This window comes from Varanus komodoensis, unplaced genomic scaffold (genome assembly GCF_004798865.1).
Source record: "Varanus komodoensis strain SLA01 unplaced genomic scaffold, ASM479886v1 scaffold106, whole genome shotgun sequence".
Taxonomy (NCBI): domain Eukaryota; kingdom Metazoa; phylum Chordata; class Lepidosauria; order Squamata; family Varanidae; genus Varanus; species Varanus komodoensis.
Window position 1 is genome coordinate 433,539 of NW_025335301.1, and position 18,807 is coordinate 452,345.

Consider the following 18,807-nt stretch of genomic DNA (forward strand, 5'->3'; position numbering starts at 1 on the left):
GGCCGGCCCGGCCGATCCCAGGATGGCTTGATTAATTGGCTGTTGCAAGCAAGCAGGGCGGGGGGAGTGGATTCTGTGTTTTAAACCCCCCCACCCCCACCCCTGGTAAATCAGGGTTAACGCGTTTTCATTTGTCTCTGACAAGCCGGCACTAATGGGACAAATGGCAAGAGAAGGCCCATTCAGAAATGCTTCCCCAGTGAGTTGGGAGCAGATTCTTCCTTCGTTCAGTTTATGCAGAGTACAAGTCACCGCTCGGGTTCGCAGAAGCTCCCGTTCAGACAAAGATCAGGGAGCGAGTCGGGCGGAGTGGCTCCACTCCCCTTGTAGTCGCCCCATTGCCAGCACTGTCAGAGCTGCTTTAGGTTTTTCTAAGGAAAGGGCATGCCAGTGAAGAAACTGAGAAGGAGTGGTGCAGCCTGTGCTTTGCATGGAGGAGGTCGTGGGTTCTGCCTCTGGCATTCTCAGCAGACATTTTCTGAGGCAGGCAGGCCGTGTCTCCTCCCAACGCCCTAGAGAACTGCTACTACGCAGAGCAGGCGGCATTAGGGTTGATGGACCAAAGATGTGGCACAGTGGTCCAGTTCACATGATCATGGTGAGAGAAATGTGTTTAAGGCCCATATTTTTACTCACCCCCATCATTTCTTGTCTCATGCGCACCTGGAAAGGGTGGTTGACAACCCCCTCGGAACCTCTGGCCTGCTGTACGGTCCTGGTGGGGAGGGGGAATGAACCTCTCCAACAGGAGAGCTTCAGCGGTGGAGCAGAATAGAAGTGAAACAGCAGCAACAGCAACAAGCCAGCCCTGCTGGGTTGAACCCATGCTGCATTGCTTGTTGCAGTGTGTGAACCTGGCCAGTGTGGGCTCCATGGGGCTTGTTGATGCCCTCAGCCACCCGCCCTCACTGAGTGCAGCCTTTATGACAATGTGTGCCTGGCAGGGGTAATTGTGGGAGTCGGCTGGCACGCGCCTGGCACACCTGGAGCTAATTGGCCACCATGGCTAACTCGCCACCCTCGTGCTATGTGAGGGTCATATCTGTGCATCTGCACATGTGCAGGATGGTGTGATCCCAGGAACGGGGCAGTTCTGAGGAAGGCCCTGCACCGACCCTCTTATGCATTCTGAGTAAATTTAGCTATCACAGAACTATGACTGCCAACCCAAAAAGGTCGACCTGGCAGCATGTGGCCGCACATTTCCCTCATGAGCCTGGATCCTTAGAGAGCTGCTGCCAGTCACCATGGATCATGTGGGGCTCAGCAGACTGAGAGCCGCTTGCAATCAAAGAGTGCCATCGACGACGCTGTATTTTGATTTGAATGCAAATATTGAACTTCTGACCTGCCTCTTCCAGGCACCAGCTCTGCAGCACAGACTCCTGGTGGCTTGTGGTGGTAGAAGTGTGGAGGGCCCATGATGGGCAAATCAGATATGGCCGTGCCATGCACTGCAGTGTGTTGTGACGACCAAGCAGGCCTTTCGGGGTGCCCTCTGCTCCTTCCAACTAACCCCTCCTGAGAATTGCTGCATAGTTTATAGGAGGAGGCGGGTGAGCAATTGATCTTTTCGGGGACATTTGTTCTCCATCAGATAATAGAGGCTGGATGCTCTGAGTGTGACAGATGTCACTGGGCTTCCTCTGACATGGGCAGGAGGTCCCACAGGGAGGCGCGTCCTCCTCCTTGCCTGGTGTGGCGATTCCTTGCTGCTGGAGTGTGCGGGCCGCTGTGACTGCGGCAGGACGCTGTTTTGTGTCCCTTCACAAGGTTGGGTGGGGGAGGTGCAGCGTGCACAGCTCGCTGGAAGGAGACGCAAGGAAAGCTCTGCAGTGACTCGCCCGCCAGACCGATGTCCTGCAATTTGGCTGTCATCTCTGAAATGGCAAATCTCATCTTCAGATACTGAACACAAAATTACTGGCAAATACTGGGATAATTATCCTGCCTCTTCAGCTAACCGCCTGAATGAAGTGGCTTGTAAATGTTGGGAAAAGAGGTAGATCGCAAGGGGGAAGGTGCTAATCCTGAACCTTGGGCAGGACTTCTGGGCGCCATGTGCTTTTCTATGATGGATGAATGGAGGAGTTTACCCCTCAGAGCCGTGGTATGAGAACATCCTTATGGGAATTGGAGACGAGAAACCTTGGTTTCTGGAAAAATCCAGCGAGGCTTGTGGGGAAGACTGGACTTAACATTTTGCTTCTGTTAAGTCCCTGCTCTTCTGCCTGTAGGATCCAAGGTGTCTGGCAGGAGTAGTGATAAATAAGGAGAGGTGTTTGGTAAGCAGCCATGATGGGAGCAGTTTCACCTGATTCCGACCCTAAGGATGAGGCCCTTTACTGTGGCCCCACTCAGTGGTGACCCGTTTGTCTCCATGAGTCCTGTGGTGTGAAAACAGCTGCTGTACAACCTCCACTTCAAACGACCCATTTTGCCTTTGCGCCCCACTGCTCAGTCCCAGATGTGGCCGCTGGCTTGGCTTGCAGCAGTCGGACTGAAGACCACATCAGAACCAACTGCTTGACGAATCCAGACCCCCACAGCACACAAACACAAGTCGATAGCCAAGCATGACAGTGCGGTAGGATAATGAGCAGGGACACACACAGTCCAGCCCTGTAGTGTGGGGGAACAAGCCCATGTGAAACTTGCCAGGAGGAGCCTCCCAGGGTGAGGGGCTGAACAATGGGGGCACTGTAGCCAGCAGGGCCATGTTTCCATCCCTGCCTGCTGTCCCACTGGTGGCAGCAAGGTGAGGAGGAGCTGGCTCTGTCGGACAAGGAACCACAGAAGAGGAGAGGCAGAAGGTGGTAACCAGGCCATCACATCCAACCCCCTGCTCCAAGTTCAGGCATCCCTAACAGATGGCTGTCCTGCTGCCCCTTGAATGCCTCCAATGTGGGAGTGCCTACAATCTCTTGGGGTATTTGGTTCCAGTGCCACACCACTCTTAACAGTCAGGAAGTTCTTCCTGATGTCCAGCCAGCATCTGGCTTCCGGTCCCTTGAGCCCATTATTCCATGTGCTGCACTCCAGGATGATCAAGAAGAGATTCTGGCCTTCCTCTTTGTGACAGCTTTTCAAGTACTTGAAATCTTCCCTCAGTCTTCTCTTTTTGAGGCTAAACATGCCCAGTTCTTTCCATCTTTACTCACAGGGCTTTGTTTCTTGCACTTGGTCTCGCACTTGGGGCATAGGAATGGATGTCATAAGCACAGGTTAGGGAACAAGTGGCTGGAGAGCAGCACTTGTGAAAGGGACCTCGGGGTGCTGGTTGACTGCAGGCTAAACATGAGTCAGCAGTGTGATGCGGTGGCCAAGAGGGCGAACGCCACCCTGGGTTCATAGCCAGAAGCATGGCTTCTAGATCAAGAGAGGTATTACTACCACTCTATACGACTCTGGTTACTCCACAACTGGAATACTGTGTTCAGTTCTGGGCCCCTCATTACAAGAGGGATATAGCAAGGTTGGAATCAGTGCAGCAAAGGACCACTAGGACGGTGGCTGGTTTGCAGGGGAAGCCATATGAGGAGAGATGGAGGGAACTGGGCCTTTTCAGCCTGGAGAAGAGGAGACTCAGAGGGGACCTGTTAGTGACATGCAGGTACATGAGGGAGTGCCACGCAGAGGTGGGTCATGACCTTTTTTCCCCTGCAGAGGAGGGCAGGACGTGTTCCAATGGAGCAAAGCTCAGGGAGCCAAGGTTCAATTTGGATGCCAGGAAGCACTTCCTGACAGTCAGGACCCCGAGGGTGTGGAATGGGCTTCCACGAGAGGTCGTTGAGGCCCCATCGGTGATGGTGTTCAAAGATAGGCTGGACATGTACATGGTGGGCATGTCGTGAGCGGAGCTGGTTGGAGCTGGGGGTCAGGCTAGATGGCCTGGGAGACCCCTCCTGACTCATTCTGTTTCTATGTTTCTGGACCCTGGATCATCCTTGTTGCCTTCCTCTGAACCTTCCCCAGCTTGCCTACATCCTTCTTGAAGCACAATGTTCAGAACCAAGTGGACAAATAGAATCACACAGAGAACAGATAATACCAGGCTGTACTATTTTGGGATTTGAGAATGTAAGAAGAGCTGTGTGGGGCCAGATCAAGAATCCATCTCATCTGACATTCTGTTCACACAGTAGCCAAAGAGCTGCACCAGGAGACCCAGAAACAGCACCCTCCTCCCTGTCCCCAGCTTTAAAAAGGGATCTGCAGCATTTTGAAGTGTGCTTTGAAGCAGCTTAGAGGGCAATGAAAGGAAATTGCTGTCAGAGCCAGTCCTGTGAGGGACCCCCTGCCCCCGGCCAGAACGCTGGCCGTGGCCTTTTGTGTCTGCGGACAAGGCAGTGCGCTGGAGCAGGCTGGATGGGACCGGGGCAGGGACTGGGCACGCAAGGGACAGCGTCAGTTGTCAGCTAGAGCATTCCTGGCCACAGCTTCTGCCTGTCCACCCAGGCGCTGAGCTGCATATAGAGCTCCTCCAAGCTGCAGGGCTGGCCCTGGACCCCAGGGTCAGTTTTTGTGTGGCCCGAGGCACTGCTTCCTTCCCTCGCTTAAGGCTCACTGAAAGCCCATGTCCAGTTTGGAGTGCCTCTGCTCTCTGGAATTGCTTGGGAGGGGGAGAAGAGGGCTGCTTGTTTGCTTCTCCTCCTTTTTCTGTCCAGCTTGTCTAAGCCCTGGCGCTTTCACAAACTGCGGTTGCCAAGAGGAGAGTTGCAGTTTGGGCAAAAGGATAGCTGATGGTTTTTGTAGTCCTCCTTGGCACCACGGCCTCTTTCTCCGCACAGAAGCTGCTTCCCCGTGGTCTTTGCACAGGGCTGCCACTCGCTGCAGCCACTGTGGTGCCACGCTCTCCCCGACGTGCAGCTCGCTTCTCTCTGACTGCATTCCCTTGCCCTGCACCTTCGACCAGCTTGCCCTGCCAGAGTGCCAAGGCACAGGGCACTGCTGCCTGCCTCGCAGGAGGACCGTGCCCTCTCCGCCGCCGCCGCCTGTTGTTCAGTGGCTGCAGGAAGGCAGCACGGGGGTTCTGCACATTCAGCCACTCAGCTTTCCTTCCAGTTGAGGCCGTGCTGCCCTGCTCTGGGCCGGGCGGGGTTGGCCGCTGGGTCCCGAGGAGCTGCATGGAGAGCAGCGTAGTGTGATACAGGGTGTGTCGCTGTCGCCATCTCCCGCTGGCCACTCGTCTGCGCACGGTTTGTGTCTCCCAGTCCGTTGTGAGAGGTGGAGCGAAGCACCGGCATAGGCTTGGTTCCCGGGCACGGGCGAGCCATGTGGGCTGCCACGGCTGCACTGGCCCTTGGTCCAGTTGGCAGCGGGCAGCCCTTCCATGTGTTGAGAGTGGCCTGTGCCCACCCACTCTCCGTGGGGACAGGAGCCAGTCGGCCTGAGCCGTTTGCCCTGCTCTGCCAGGTCTGGTCTCTGTGAGCAGCAGAGCAAGGAGCTGGCACACCTCTTCCTTCAGAGAACTGGCATGGACTTGGATGCCTTCAGCCGTTCTCTTATATGGCCTCTCACCAGCCATGTGGGTTAATACGAATGCTTGACGCAAAAACAAAAACAACCCCCTCCCTGCAACGGAAGAATTCTTGTGCATCTGGAAAATGCACGGTCTTTTTGCTTCGCCTTTACTTTCAGACCAACTTACCCCTCTGCAGCCCTTTCTTTGCTCCCTCTTTCTCACCTGAGCCATGCCTGCTGCTCATCTGGCAATCCTTCTTCCGCCCGTGTCAGTTTTGTGCAAGCATCTAGGCCAGAGGAATTGCTCGCGAGCAGGTGGAGACTTCGAGGGGCTTCCGGGGGCTCTCTCCCAGAGGAACATCTCCCACCCAGTTTGCAACTTTCCTTCCTCCAAAGAGAATCCCATTTTATTCTTGCAACAAAGCCCTTGGGAAGTATGGTGCAGCCTGGCAGATTGTGACTGGCACACGGCCAGCACTTGCTGAGCAGGGCTTTGGATTCACGCCTTCTGCTCTTGCCTGCAAACCAGTCCCTCACCTGGGAGAAAGAGTTGCTGCTGCAAAAGCTTGCCTGGATGCTGAGCTCAGCGGCCTCCACCCCTTTGAGACCTCTCCAGGTGCTTCGCCGCCCAGGCCATGCTGGCAGCTGCAGGCTGTTTTTCTGCCTAGTGTGCCTAGGGTTGCCCTCCTAGTCAGCTGTCATATTTTGTGAGCTCACAGGCAGCTGTGGATATCAGGAATCCTTAACCTTGGCTGAAAATGTATTTTCTTGCTTGCGCACTTTGGCCTTTATCCAAGAAATGGTCAGCTTTTTCCTCAGTGTCACCACCCTGCAATTTTGGGGTGCCCCTTCTGATGGGCAGATGGAAATGGGATCATGGCATGGGGACATGCTGGCAGAGCAGCCTTCTTTAGAGCAATCTTCTCTGTTCTGGCACGTCCCAGCAGATGTGTTGGAGGGCAGCTCCCCAGCTAGCTTAAAGCCTGAGGAAGGATTTGGGCTCCAGTCCCTCCAGTCCTACTTGGCCTCTCTAACGCAGCTTTCCCCAAACCTGGTGCCTTCCAGATATTTTGGTCCTGCCAGTTGGGGCTGATGGTGGGTGAAGTTCGAAATACAGGAGGCCAACACTGCATCAGCCTGGTTCACAGGGCTTCCTCTCCAGTTGAGGCATGAAGGGGACATTCCTTAGCACAGATTGTTTCCCTTTTCCTGAAACAAGCCTCTGGAAGGCTGTGGGAGAAGGGTTTCCAGCTCAGCCAACTCCCCTTTGTTTTGGAAGGGACTGCCTGACTTGGCCTCCAGTTTATTCAGGGCAGGATCTCAAGGCAGAGGAAGACATGGCTGCAGGGTTCTTCAGTTGCTGCAGTTTACCCTCCCACCCTTATTCTGGGCACCAAAAAGCAGTGCAGAAAACAGGACAAGCTGCATCTTATCACTGAACTGTTTTGCTCTTGCCAAGTCCTACTGTGTCCCAAGCTCTGTAGGGCTTAAAAGTCTGTCGCAGCAGAGAGGGGCTTTGCATGCACGCCTCTCCGGTGAAGATCTCCCACCTTTCTTAGCCTCCTCTCCTTCCCCTCCCCAGTGCCTCCTACCTGCTTAGCTGTGCTTGAGCAGAAATAGCTTTGCTCACTTTGCAGAATGATAGCCAGGCACTTCTTTGATGAGCCAAAAACCTTTCAGGAAGTGGAAATTAAAGCCTAGAGGAAGAATGCAGGTTTCCTTTTGATCAGAGACCATACCCATAGAGAAGAGAAAACCTCCAAGCCCTTGATATTTCATTGCCTTTAATGTTTCTGATTAAGACCAGCTACATTTTGTCTGAAGGATATATGGCAGTGTTAAACTGCTAGATTGTTTATTTTTGAAAACATGTATATCCCTTTTCATGTAGGTCAAGGCAGCTAACAAAGAAAAAGAAGTACAACATATATTGACAAATACAATCAGTACAATAATTGTTTTTAAATTTTGTGCCTTAAAGATTGCATGTTTTGTTTTTATTTTATTTTATGTTAAGGTTGTAATTTATTCATTTCACTTTTATACTGCCCAAAAGCTGAGGCTCTGGGCAGTTAGCAAAAATTTAAAAAACAGAACAAGAAAGAAAGGAAGAAAAATAACACAAGACAATAAAAGTACAGCAATTGCAACCTAATCAGCACAGAGGTATAGCAGATGTAGAGGGTAACATCCAATATTAAAACTAAAGTTGAAAAGTTAACTGTTAAAATACTGGGACTATACAAAGGTATTCACTGGCACAAAAAGGACTACAGAGTAGGCACCAGGCACCCACTTTGAAGAGCTCTTTCCAGAGTCGGGGGGCCACAACCAAAAAGGCTCTTCTCCCAGTAGCCACCGTGCTTGCTTCCTTTGGAGTGGGCTTCCAGAGGAGGACCTCTGAAGATGACCTCTGGCACATATCATTCCCTTGAACTTCCCAGAGAGCTTTAGCTCTTGAGTGGTATAAAAATGAAACCAATGAAATCAAATACAACACTCAAGCATGCTTACTTCAAAAGAAGGAAGAGCAGTAAAAAGCAGAGAAAATTATAAGAACAGAAGTTGACTAAAATCACCAGTATCCAAAGGTTTTCTTTAAAAGGAATGTCTCCTGATGGTGATGGAAGTCTATCCGGGAAGAGGATGAAGCAGCTCTCTTGCAGCAGAGGATCCCAGAAGTTGGGATAATCCACCCAAAGAGCCCCCCACCCCTGCCCCCATGTCCTGAGCAGCCGTGGTTTGGACCTCAGCTGTTTACACCAAAAGATCATAATGCTTGGCAGCCTTGGATTGAAGCTGGTGGTCTTTGAAGATCCAGCGGACTTCCTTGGTGGTGGCTGTGGGCTTGTTGGCTGAGGCCTTCTCAGCTGCAGGTAGTTCCTAAGAAAAGTACATGGGGGTCCAGTTTGCTGAGAAGATGCAGCACCTGCTGCCCCTCTGAAGCCCCGTGTGGGCAGTCCCCTGAGTTCAGAAGCGAGGAAGAGCTCAGCGAGCCTCATTCATGAGGCTCCTGAGCCAGGTTCTTGGTGAGGAAACTTTGCCCCAGCAGCTCTGAGTCCTCCTCTCTTGCATTCAAGGCTTTGTCAGATGGTATTGAGCTGATCGTTAATTTCAGGAGCTAGAAATACGTATTTTAAAAAACATCTTTGAGATTTCGAGCTGCTGAATTTGGCCACTAGTACCAGTTTCTGTATGGCTTTCGAGTTCATGTTGTTCAGTCCGAAAGGGTAGCAACTGTGAAAGAATTGGGGGCCTTTTACAGGCTCCAGAGAGAAAAAGGTTTGCAATCCTAAAACAAGCATTAATCTCTGCCACTTTATTTATTAACTGATGGTTATTTTTGGTTCTTTGCGTGTTGCTGCTGCTTTTAATTTTTGGTGACTCTGTTTTGTCAATTCGCTGTTGTTGGTTTGTGAGGTGTTTGGGGTGACTCCTTTTCTTGGAGGGGAAAGGTGGGTTATGTATTTGTATTTATCAAATAAAATGAAAACAAATAAAATAAACAGTGTTTGGACTGTGACTCCCATCATCCCCACCCATTGACCATGCTGATGGGGGCAGGTGGGATTTAATGACACCTGGAGGAGAGCTGAACCTAATGGCGAAGGAATTCAGACTGTAGAGCTCTCCGCAGGCTTGTCCCAGGGACCTCTGCTGGCTGCCTCAGCTAATAATGGGCCGCTGTTATTCCTTTTTTCCTGCAGGCGTCACGATGAAACTGATGGATGAAGTGGCTGGGATTGTTGCTGCCCGCCACTGCAAGACCAACATTGTGACAGCATCTGTGGACGCCATCAACTTCCACGAGAAGATTAAAAAAGGTAAAGGGCACATACTGCAGCCCTATAGGGAGTGTGCTTTGTGGCCCGTTCCCCAGGCAGGGTAGGGCTGAGGCTCACAATGGGAGGCTGCTGGGCTTCTGGACTGCGGTAGGAGGCAGGCAGAAAAGTGACTGCTCGGTCCGAGACTTCCTTAGACTTCCGGGGAGGAGGAATGCCCAAAGTTTCCTTCAGCCAAATAGTCTTTCTAGCTCAGGACTGTCTACACTGACGGGCACCAGCTTTCCAGACTTCAAGGCAGAAGTCTCACCTGGCTCTACCTGGAGATGCACTGGGGACCTTTCCTTGCTAAGCATGCGCTTTACCACTAAGATGCATCTGCTTCCAAGTAAGGAGCTCCAGGGACCAGTGAGGCCTCCCCTGTCTGTTCTTCAAAAGGTCTGCTCCTTCCCAGGTCTGTCTGCTCCTTCCCAGACCTAAAACACTGCAGGACCCCACGAGAAGCCCGAGGGCTGCAGGAGTCCTCGCAGGTGTGCTCACTCCGAGCAGGCTTTGACCCGGAGGCTGGACCACACGCATGCAAGCCACCACCCTTTCTCCAGTGCAAACTAAACTTCGGGCTGGCTGCAGGCCAGCAAGACTGCCCACTCACCGCTTGCTAGGCCGTCCTGGTTGCGCATCGAACCTACTGGGTACTCTCCAAGGTCCTGACCACACCGTGCCCAATGCATACCTTTTCTGCGCCTAGTCACAATGCTCTGAGAAGGGCAGGGCTGTGAACCAACGTGGGCCTCTGGCACTTGAAATTCTGACAGACAACTCTCGGGCTTGAGCTTTCCTGTGGCAAGGTCCCCTACATCAGACATGTTTTGATCTGTCTGCTGGCCTTGAGGGACACGAAAATCCTGGGAGGAGTTGTGCTCTTAGTTCTGTACTTAGTTTCTGCCTTCTCCTACATTAAAACACTGCCCAGCAGGGTGTTCCAAGCGGGTTTCTTCGAAAGCAGCTGCAGACCATCTCAAACAGGGGTAGCCAGTTCTGCAGTGCTGGTCCAGGATGCCAGGGGGCAGCACTTAATGAGGCCTGCTGGAATTTCGGTGGTGTTGCCCACCACCAGGCTTCGCTGTACCTTTGCAGCATCTGGAGCTTCTGTCATAGGTGAGCCCTGCTGCTGTGACAGAGCGTGACTCGACCCCCCTTGCCACGTCCTGGGCTGCTCCCCATGCTCCAGCCATACAGATGGTCTCAGCTCCCAGGACCAGTTCAGGGTGGCAGCCGCTCCACCTGCTCCTTGGGATTCGTGGGGAAGCCATACCAAGAGACTGCTGTGGGCACAGCCGGGGCCTTTCCGCTGATGCCCCGAGGCCCTGGCGTGACTCCCACAGGAGGGCTGTCCGAGGGCTCGGCAAGGGAGAGGACCGGCTTGCTGCAGAACCGGCCGTAGGCTGCTTGAGTGGCTTTGGGGTTTTGGGAACGTGTTCTCACAGCAGTTCTTACCTTTCTGCATGCTCCTGTAAAGCTTTGTTAGAGAAAGCAGTATGGGAATAAGTGGAGGACTTGACCTAAATTTCCCCTGTGGTACAGCAGCGAGCTTCCAGAAATGTGGAAAAAAAGTTGGAAGGGCTGTTGGTGCTACCTGAAGTGAGCCACATTGGGGACCCAAGATTAGGAGTGTGATTGTGCAGCTCCACACAATCCACACACATGGATTGTGTCACCACGTGCAAAACTTGGTGTGGCTGCCTCTCTGTTCACTGCTCCTAATCGAGGAGCTCCTCTGTCAGCTCACCAGGTTGTGCCGAGGCCCTTACCGAGCGCCACTGGAAGACTGCCCAGCCACATCTGCATCTGCTGGGTGATTTCTATCCCACCCGCAGACAGAATGATCCTCAGGGTGGTGTAGGTCGCATTGGCACAGGCACCCCACCACAGGCCCAGTGGTCGGGCCGTGGTCCCCTGCATGGGGTGTGCCTCCAGTCAGCTCAGCAGTCTCAGGGCAGCTGGCCGCAGGAGCAGCTGCAGCTGCACATGCTCCTGGCTAATGCTTTTCCTGGTGGGTATGTGAGGAGGAGATGTCGCCCTCAGAAGCCCACAGTCCCCTGGCCAATGCCACTTCTTTTCAGCTTTGCCAGGTCGCTTGCCCTGGTGAGCTTACGCATGGGGCAAGAAAGTGATGGCTTCCTCCATTTGTGTGAAGAGCAGCACCAGGAGCATTGCTTTGCTGGTGCTGAATCATGCAGGGCTGCAGCCACCAGCCTCTCCGTGAGCATCTGCAGCCTTGCCAGAAGCTCCCAGCGGTGGCAGCATTTCTCTCAGCACACTCATGTGCCCTGGCAAATCATGCGCAAAGTTCTGGGGCCCTTTGGGAGCAAAGCAGGAAACCCTTGCTTGGTGTGGGGGAGACCTTGATCTGGCTTAGTGCAGTTGAGATGTGAAGTAAGAGAAGGCTGCCATTTCTAGCCAGGTTGGTCACAGCATCACTGTTTGGAAATGCTTGCTCTGAGAGACAGCTGGGTTAAATTTGCTTTTGTGATCTTTATGGGAGAGAATGTGGGTCAGAGCTTCTGTATCAGCACCACCATCCTCCCTTGAGTGGAAAGAGACCATCTCCTGAGAAAATTAATTTTCCAGTCCAAGGCACAGTCTTTGGCTGCAGTGGAAAAATCCCATGAAATTTAGTACCAGTTCAATGAGGTCCTTTTTTCCTGGACAACATTGAGCCAAAACAGAAATCTGTAACAACTCCACAAAGAGTTTGCAAGCTCTTCAATGTCTATTCTCTCTCACACACACACTCCAGAAAAGGGAGTGACGGGAATAAACTGGAGCTCATCTAAACCAACCCCAGTTTTTTAGGAAGGCAAGGTTTGTTCCACCCACCTGCCCCGTCACCAGGAGGTAGTTTCATCCAGGTTGTAATCAGCTGCCAAAAGAGAAAAGCAGAAATGAGACTGGCTCAGCCAGGGCTGCCTTCAGGGTAAAGATGCAAGTTGTTTAAAAAGCCATTTCACGAGCTCAGTTTGCACTGTTTGGAGCAGTGTGCAAATGCGTGACTGGAAACTGACCGCTAAGCCAGAGGAGAGGGTGCCTGAAGTGGCCTTGTGCAGAGTCAGACTGCTGCGTAACAAAAGGTACACCATGCTCTGTTATTCCTAGCCTTTGTGTACCACTCCACGTCTATGCAGATTCTGGAGCTGTGGACCATAAAAGATAAAACAGATGCAAGAATAAACACAATGCATCAGGAACAGACTAACTTCAGAACTGTGGCTGCTTCGTCAGGATGGCTTCTCCAAAAAGACACCTTTCCAGGCACCAGGCACCACCCCATTTCAGAGTTCAACTGACCTCCAGGGGCAGGGAATTCTATAGAAGTGGAGTCGCCACCCCGACAGCTGCTCTGGGAGTACACCAGCACGTGGAGCCAACGGGAGCATGCCTTCCACTGACCTCGGTGACCCAGCAGCTTGGTAAAGGGGAAGGTGCCCTCTCAGCCATCCTGGTACCAAATCCTCAAACTGGGCCTGGTAGCCAATAGGCGGCTGGTACAGAAGTCCCTGTTCAGAACAGGCAGCTCCCCTGCAAATGGCTTCACACGGCAGGGCTGGGAAAGGCCCCACCCAGAGAGCCGGTGGAGAGCGGGAGTGGCCACATGCTCAGCGGCAGAGCCCCCAGCTGCGGCTCAGTCTGCCAGTGTGGGACAGCGTTCGTGACCTCTGCCAGTTGTGGTGTGCCATCTGCTGCTCCTGCCTGGAGAAGGGTTCCATGCAGCTCGACGGAAAGCGGTCCTGCCGACACTGGTGCCGCTCCGCCTCATGGAGTTCCTGTGTAAAGCGGGCTTGCCCTTGTGCCGTTGCCAGGGAAAGGCTTGAGGGCTGCTCTGACGAGAACGGAGCTCAGGGCCACACTCTGTGACAAGGTAATGGATGTAGAGAAGCAGCACCCTTGTGCCTGAGTAATGTTGAGGCTTTCAGCAGGAAACCCCAAGAGGCATGTGATGGGCCAGGAAGCGGAGGAGACACGTGCAGGCAAATCTTCGGAGAGCGTCATGTCTGCAGCAGGAAACACGATGCACCCCTAACATTAGGTAGCAGGGATCCAAGCAGCAGCAAGAGGTGAAGTTGAGTTCTCCAGCAATTCTGTGCAGGTTAAGACAAATTGCAGGCATACAAGTCTAATTAAAAGACACAACACTGGATAGGGAAGGAGCATTGTGTAAATCCATTTTAGTTTTGATCAGACGACTGGGCTAAATAGAATGGAGTGAAGAGCTCCAGGGTGTAGTTCCTGCACAGACCAGAGAGGAGTAACTTACTGAGTAACATGACAGATTATCTCTGGCCAAGCTTCCAGAGGACTGGAGCTCTTCTTCCAGACCTTGGCCAGGGAACAGAAGTCAGTGCTCTTCCACTCCTGTCCCCACGGACACATTTCAAGAGTGACGGCAATATAAGACAGAGGGCAGAAAGTATTTCTCTTCCTCACCTGTACGCCTCAAGGTTATTGAGGCCTTGTTGGCTATGAGCTGCAAGCTGGGAGTGCCAGATGGTCCATGGGGCATGTAGGATCCGTCTCAAACCGGGGGGGGGGGGGGGGGGTCAGTCCACAGACCCGTTTCGGTCAGTGGGCCTTGAGGGAAGGCTTTGCCCGTTCTCGCTTCTCCACAGTGGGAGAAGGTTGGGTGGGTGAGGCTGGTCACCAGCCAAGGTGCCAGGCAGTGCAGTGCTACCCCAGTCAGTGCCTTAGCTGGGGACCAGCTTCACCTGCCCACACTCGGGAGAACAGCCAGCGGAGCTGCACTGGTTCAGCCATCTGGCCTCTTCGTGGTGCTGCCTCCCTAACCCATGCAGTGCTCTGCCTGGCCTAAAATGCCGTTTTACCTTTAGGGGCAAAAGGTGGCAAGCCAGCCTGCCCGCCTCCCCATGCGCTTCTGCCCTGGCACTGGCTTCAGAGCAGGTGGCAGAGAGAAGGACAAGAGAGCAGGGTGGGGGGAGGGGAGCAGCCAGCCCTCTGTGCTCCTGGGCTGGCACGCTCCTTTCCAGCGAGGGTGAGCAGCGCTGTGCAGTGCTCAGGGGGCCGCCAGCCACGCCGTCAGTCTCCCGCCACAGACCATTTCGTTTGGCCAGGCACCAGTTTTCCCTCTGCATCCGATTGTTTAGGGTCATTCGCTAGTGTACACAAGCGGGGTGCCTTGAGGTCTGTTTCTCAACCCCACAGCCCGCTTCTCGGAGCTTCAGGGCTCTCTGTTTTACCCGGTGCCAGGAAGCCAGGCCCTTCTGACTCGGTGCAGCTGCCCTAGCCAGACGCCTTTCCATGTGCTGTCTCTGGGATGAACGTGAGAAGGAAGCCACTTCCTCCCATTGTTGCCTCCACGCTGCTGCACTCGGGGAGGAATAATTGCTGCTGGTCTGTCGCTTTCCAAAGGCAAATTTATACCAGAACTGACAGCTCACCAGCTGCACGTTGCAGGGTCGGACTTGCTTTCACAGCTGACTTTAACATTTCATGAACCCTGGGACTTGCCTCTTTCTCTGTCAAGTCGTCGTCATTTTCAACCGTCATTATTTTTAATGTGTTGGGCATTCGGGCAGGGAGGAACACACGAGCGACCTGCCTCAGTCAGTCAGACGACAGTCCAGTGCGGTACTTCTCTGCTAGCGCATTCCTGTCTCTGGCACGGTCATGGTGATGCACAAAGCAGGGCTGATGGGACAGGGAGCTCAGGCCTTGACATTTTTATCTGGTGCCTTGGCATACACACCACGGGTTTTTCCACGTTTCAGATAAGTGCTCAGAGATCGCATTCCACTGATAGGCAGGGGTGAGACCAAAGTACCAACGATCTTGTCGCTTCAAGCGCTTGCTGTCAATAACTAACCCTTATGGGAAGTGTTTTGTCTATTTGGAATTGAGGGGATGGATTGCACAGCAGCTGAGAAACCACCACACCGTTGGTGGTTGGAGTGAAATACGAAGAGCCTGGGAAGGGGTCAACAGACTTGGGCGCTCCAGGTGGGTCAACCTTTGTGCACTGGAGCCCAAGGTTCTCTGTCCTTGGTACAACTCAGAGCTATGAACTTGTGTTACAGTGGTCTGCAGCAATCCAGCAGACTAGTTTCAACAGTACAATAAGTAAGGCTGGACACAGAAAAGTGATAGCAGTGAAGAATAATGACACTGATAACCGCAATAAAAGAAAGGAAAATATCCCAACCTGATGAATTAGGGGGAAAGTACCTCTCACACCTTCTGATTCCCGTGTATGAAGAAGAGACATAGAAACATAGAAACAGAGCGAGTCAGAAGGGGTCTCCTGGGCCATCTAGTCTGACCTCTGGCACCAGCTGGCTCTGCTCACAACATGCCCACCATGTGCACGTCCAGCCTATCCTTGAACACCCGCACCAATGGGGCCTCAACGACCTCCCGTGGAAGCCCATTCCACACCCTTGGGGTCCTGACTGTCAGGAAGTGCTTCCTGGCATTCAAGTGGAACCTTGGTTCCCTGAGCTTTGCTCTGTTGGAGCTCCCCTTCCTCTGTAGGGGAGAACAGGTCTCTACCCATCTCCATGTGACACCCCCTCACATACCTGTATGTCACCAATAGATCCCCTCTGAGTCTCCTCTTCTCCAGGCTGAAGAGACCCAGTTCCCTTCTTTTCTAAATATGGATCCACCAAATTGGTAAAGAACACTGAGCAGTTTGGATTGCTCCATCTCAAAAAGGATATGCTAAAACTGGAAATGGTCCCTGACCTGGGAGAAGTTAGCATTGGAGTATTTTTAGCTTAGTGGGAACTGGAAGACATGTGTAAAATGATGCTTTGGGCAGAGAAAGACGACAGAAGCCTCTGCTCCTTTTTCTCATAAAACTTGGTGTAAGAGTCACCCAGTGGAATTGGGATGGTCAATCCAAGACAAAGAAAATGCCATCCCTGCATCTTGGCCACCAGATGTGGTGACTGCTGGCTTAGATGGCTTTACAAAAGTATTAAGAAGATATAGTAAAGGAACTGGCAGAAGAACTCTCAGAACCCCTGTCTATTATCTTTGAGGAATCATGAAGTGCCAGATGACTGGAGGAGGGCTAATGTTGCCCCTATTTTCAAAAAGAGCAAAAAGGAGGATCCTTGGAACTACAGACCAATCAATCTGACATATCTGGGAAAAATTTGGAGCAGATCATAAAGAAGTCTGTAAACACTGTCAAGACAGTGGAGGAATTACCAGAAGCCGACATGGATTTATCAAGAACAAGCCTTGCCAGATGAATCTGATCTCATTTTTTGATTGGATAAAAGCAGTCCTTGGGAACTGTGGGAATGCTGTGGACATAATCTATCTTGATTTCAGCCAAGCCTGCAACAAAGTGCAGAAATGGAAATACAATTGAATAAGTAGTGGTGCAAGTATCAGGTGGATCCACAGTTGGCTACAGAATTGAACAGAGAGAGTGTTCCTCAACGGATACTGCAGGGTTCAGTCCTGGGACCTGTACGCTTCAAAATTTTTATTAAAGATTTGGATATAGAGGTGTAAGGAACGCTGATCAAATTTGCAATTGATGCAAAACTGGGTGGGATGACTGGAAGACAGGAAGAAGATTCAACGTGATCTTGATAGGCCACAGCACTGGGCTGAAAACAACTGAATGAAATTCAGTAGGAACAAATGCCAAGTTCTGCACTTAGGAAGAAGAAATGAGATGCATTGTAACACTTGGCTCAGCAATAATGCAAATGAGAAGGATCTTGGAATTTTTGTAGATCACAAGCTGACTGTGTGATGTGGCTACAAAAAGGGCAAATGGTATTTTAGGTTGCGTTAATAGAAGCATCACTTCCAAATCATGTGAAGTAATAGTTCCCTTTTACTCAGCACTGGTTAGGATTCATCTGGATTATTGTGTCCACTTCAGGGCACCAAAGCTTAAGAAAGATGCAGACAAGCTGGAAAGGGGACAGAGGAGGGCAACAGGGATGATCAGAGGACTGGAAGCAAAGCCCTGTGAGAGGAGATTGAAAGGACTGGGCATGTTCAGCCTCAAGAAGAAAAAACTGAGGGGATATAGGATAGCACTCTTCCAGTAGTTGAAGGGCTGTCACAAAGAGGAAGGCCAGGCTCTCTTCTCAATCATCCCTGAGTGCAGGACATGGGATAACAGGCTCAATTTACAGGAGGCCAAATTCCGGCTAGACGTCAGGAAGAACTTCCTGACTGTGGGAGCAAGTAGCCAGGAGGTTTGTGGGATCTCCCAAAATCGAGGCATTCGGGAGGCAGCTGGGCAGCCATCGGAGAGAGATGGTTTAACTTGGTTCAGCCCCCTCTCCTACACTGGGCAGGGGGCTGCACTGGTGGTCCTCTGGCCCTTCCAGCTATGCAATGCTATCTTTCTGTGAAATGCATGAAGGATGCTTATTATGGTTATGATTCCCTGCGATCAATGAACTGAACCTCCATATCAGGGAACTGCTGCGTGCCAACGAGCAACAGTTACTGGGGAGCAACAGTGCAAGGAAGTGACTGTGTTAGCTTTTCACAGATTAGTGGTTTGCCCCATGGGAAACGGGGCACGTGCACTAAATGGGCACACCTCTGTGCAGTCTGGAGACGCAGTTGTGTTCTTCGGTTGTCTAGCTCGGCCTTGCCTAACATGGCCCTCTCCGTATATGCTGGAGTGGAACTCCCGTAATCCCCAGCCAGCATGGCCTTACTGATGGGGAAGATGGGGATTGTAGTTTGACAGAGCTGGAAGGTTGTGTTTGTGGAAGGTTGTGCCAGGTTGTGGAAGGCTGTTTTAGCTTGTCATCTCAGCTCATCTTTCTCCTATTTTAGACTTTTCTGCTGTTATGGCTCTGTGAAAGGGTCTGTCAGAGGAAACCTCTGCTTCTCAAAACATGATTAAGCAATCAATGAATTGCTGTAATTGACTTATCAAAGCCTTAGTGGAACACAGCTTGCTGGACTATGCAGAGTTTCTGAAAGATTTTGAACTGGCAAAATTTCCACGAAAGTTATGCAAATTGTAGTAATTTTCACTGGAAAATGTTATGGTGCTGTAGAGGGTGGTTTTCTTGTAATACATTTTTTAAAGTACGCTATGATTTCTTTTGTCCCAGCTCACCACAAGTATTTGACCTGAAATATTTGGGGGTGAGGGAAAATTAAAGCACATTTAGTAGGGTTTTAATGTTATATTGTGTGTAGGTTTTTATTGGAATACTTGTGAAACTTTTAAGACATTGGCATGTGTAGAAGTAGTCTTGCAGAAGTTTTCACCCCCTTTGACTTTTCCACATTTTGTTGTGTAACAGCCCGGGACTGACACGGATTGAATTGGCATTGTTACCCCTTGATGTACACAAGATGCACAACACTGTGACGGTGCAAAACATTTTTATCATGGCACACTGTAAGGAAGCTAACAGGAACCAGCAGCTGTTGGTTGCAGAAGTCTTTGCCCCCTCTGCTGTGACCTTCCCAAACGAGCTCCCCAGAACTCACAGAGGTAGTGGTGTGCAGTCCCCCCACACGATGTCCAGCACCACAACCCCCCCCCCCC

At 51.7% G+C, this 18,807-nt stretch overlaps 1 protein-coding gene across 3 annotated transcripts in view; it reads left to right on the plus strand.

Moving 5' to 3' along the window:
* The window catches only part of ACOT7 (acyl-CoA thioesterase 7), a 93,214-nt gene that overhangs the window by 50,361 nt on the left and 24,046 nt on the right, over window positions 1–18,807 (plus strand). For all 3 annotated transcript variants that reach the window (XM_044419644.1, XM_044419645.1, XM_044419646.1), the window contains exon 7: window positions 9,171–9,287. In XM_044419644.1, the coding sequence (XP_044275579.1) occupies window positions 9,171–9,287 (117 nt within the window). The remainder of the gene's footprint in view (window positions 1–9,170; window positions 9,288–18,807) is intronic.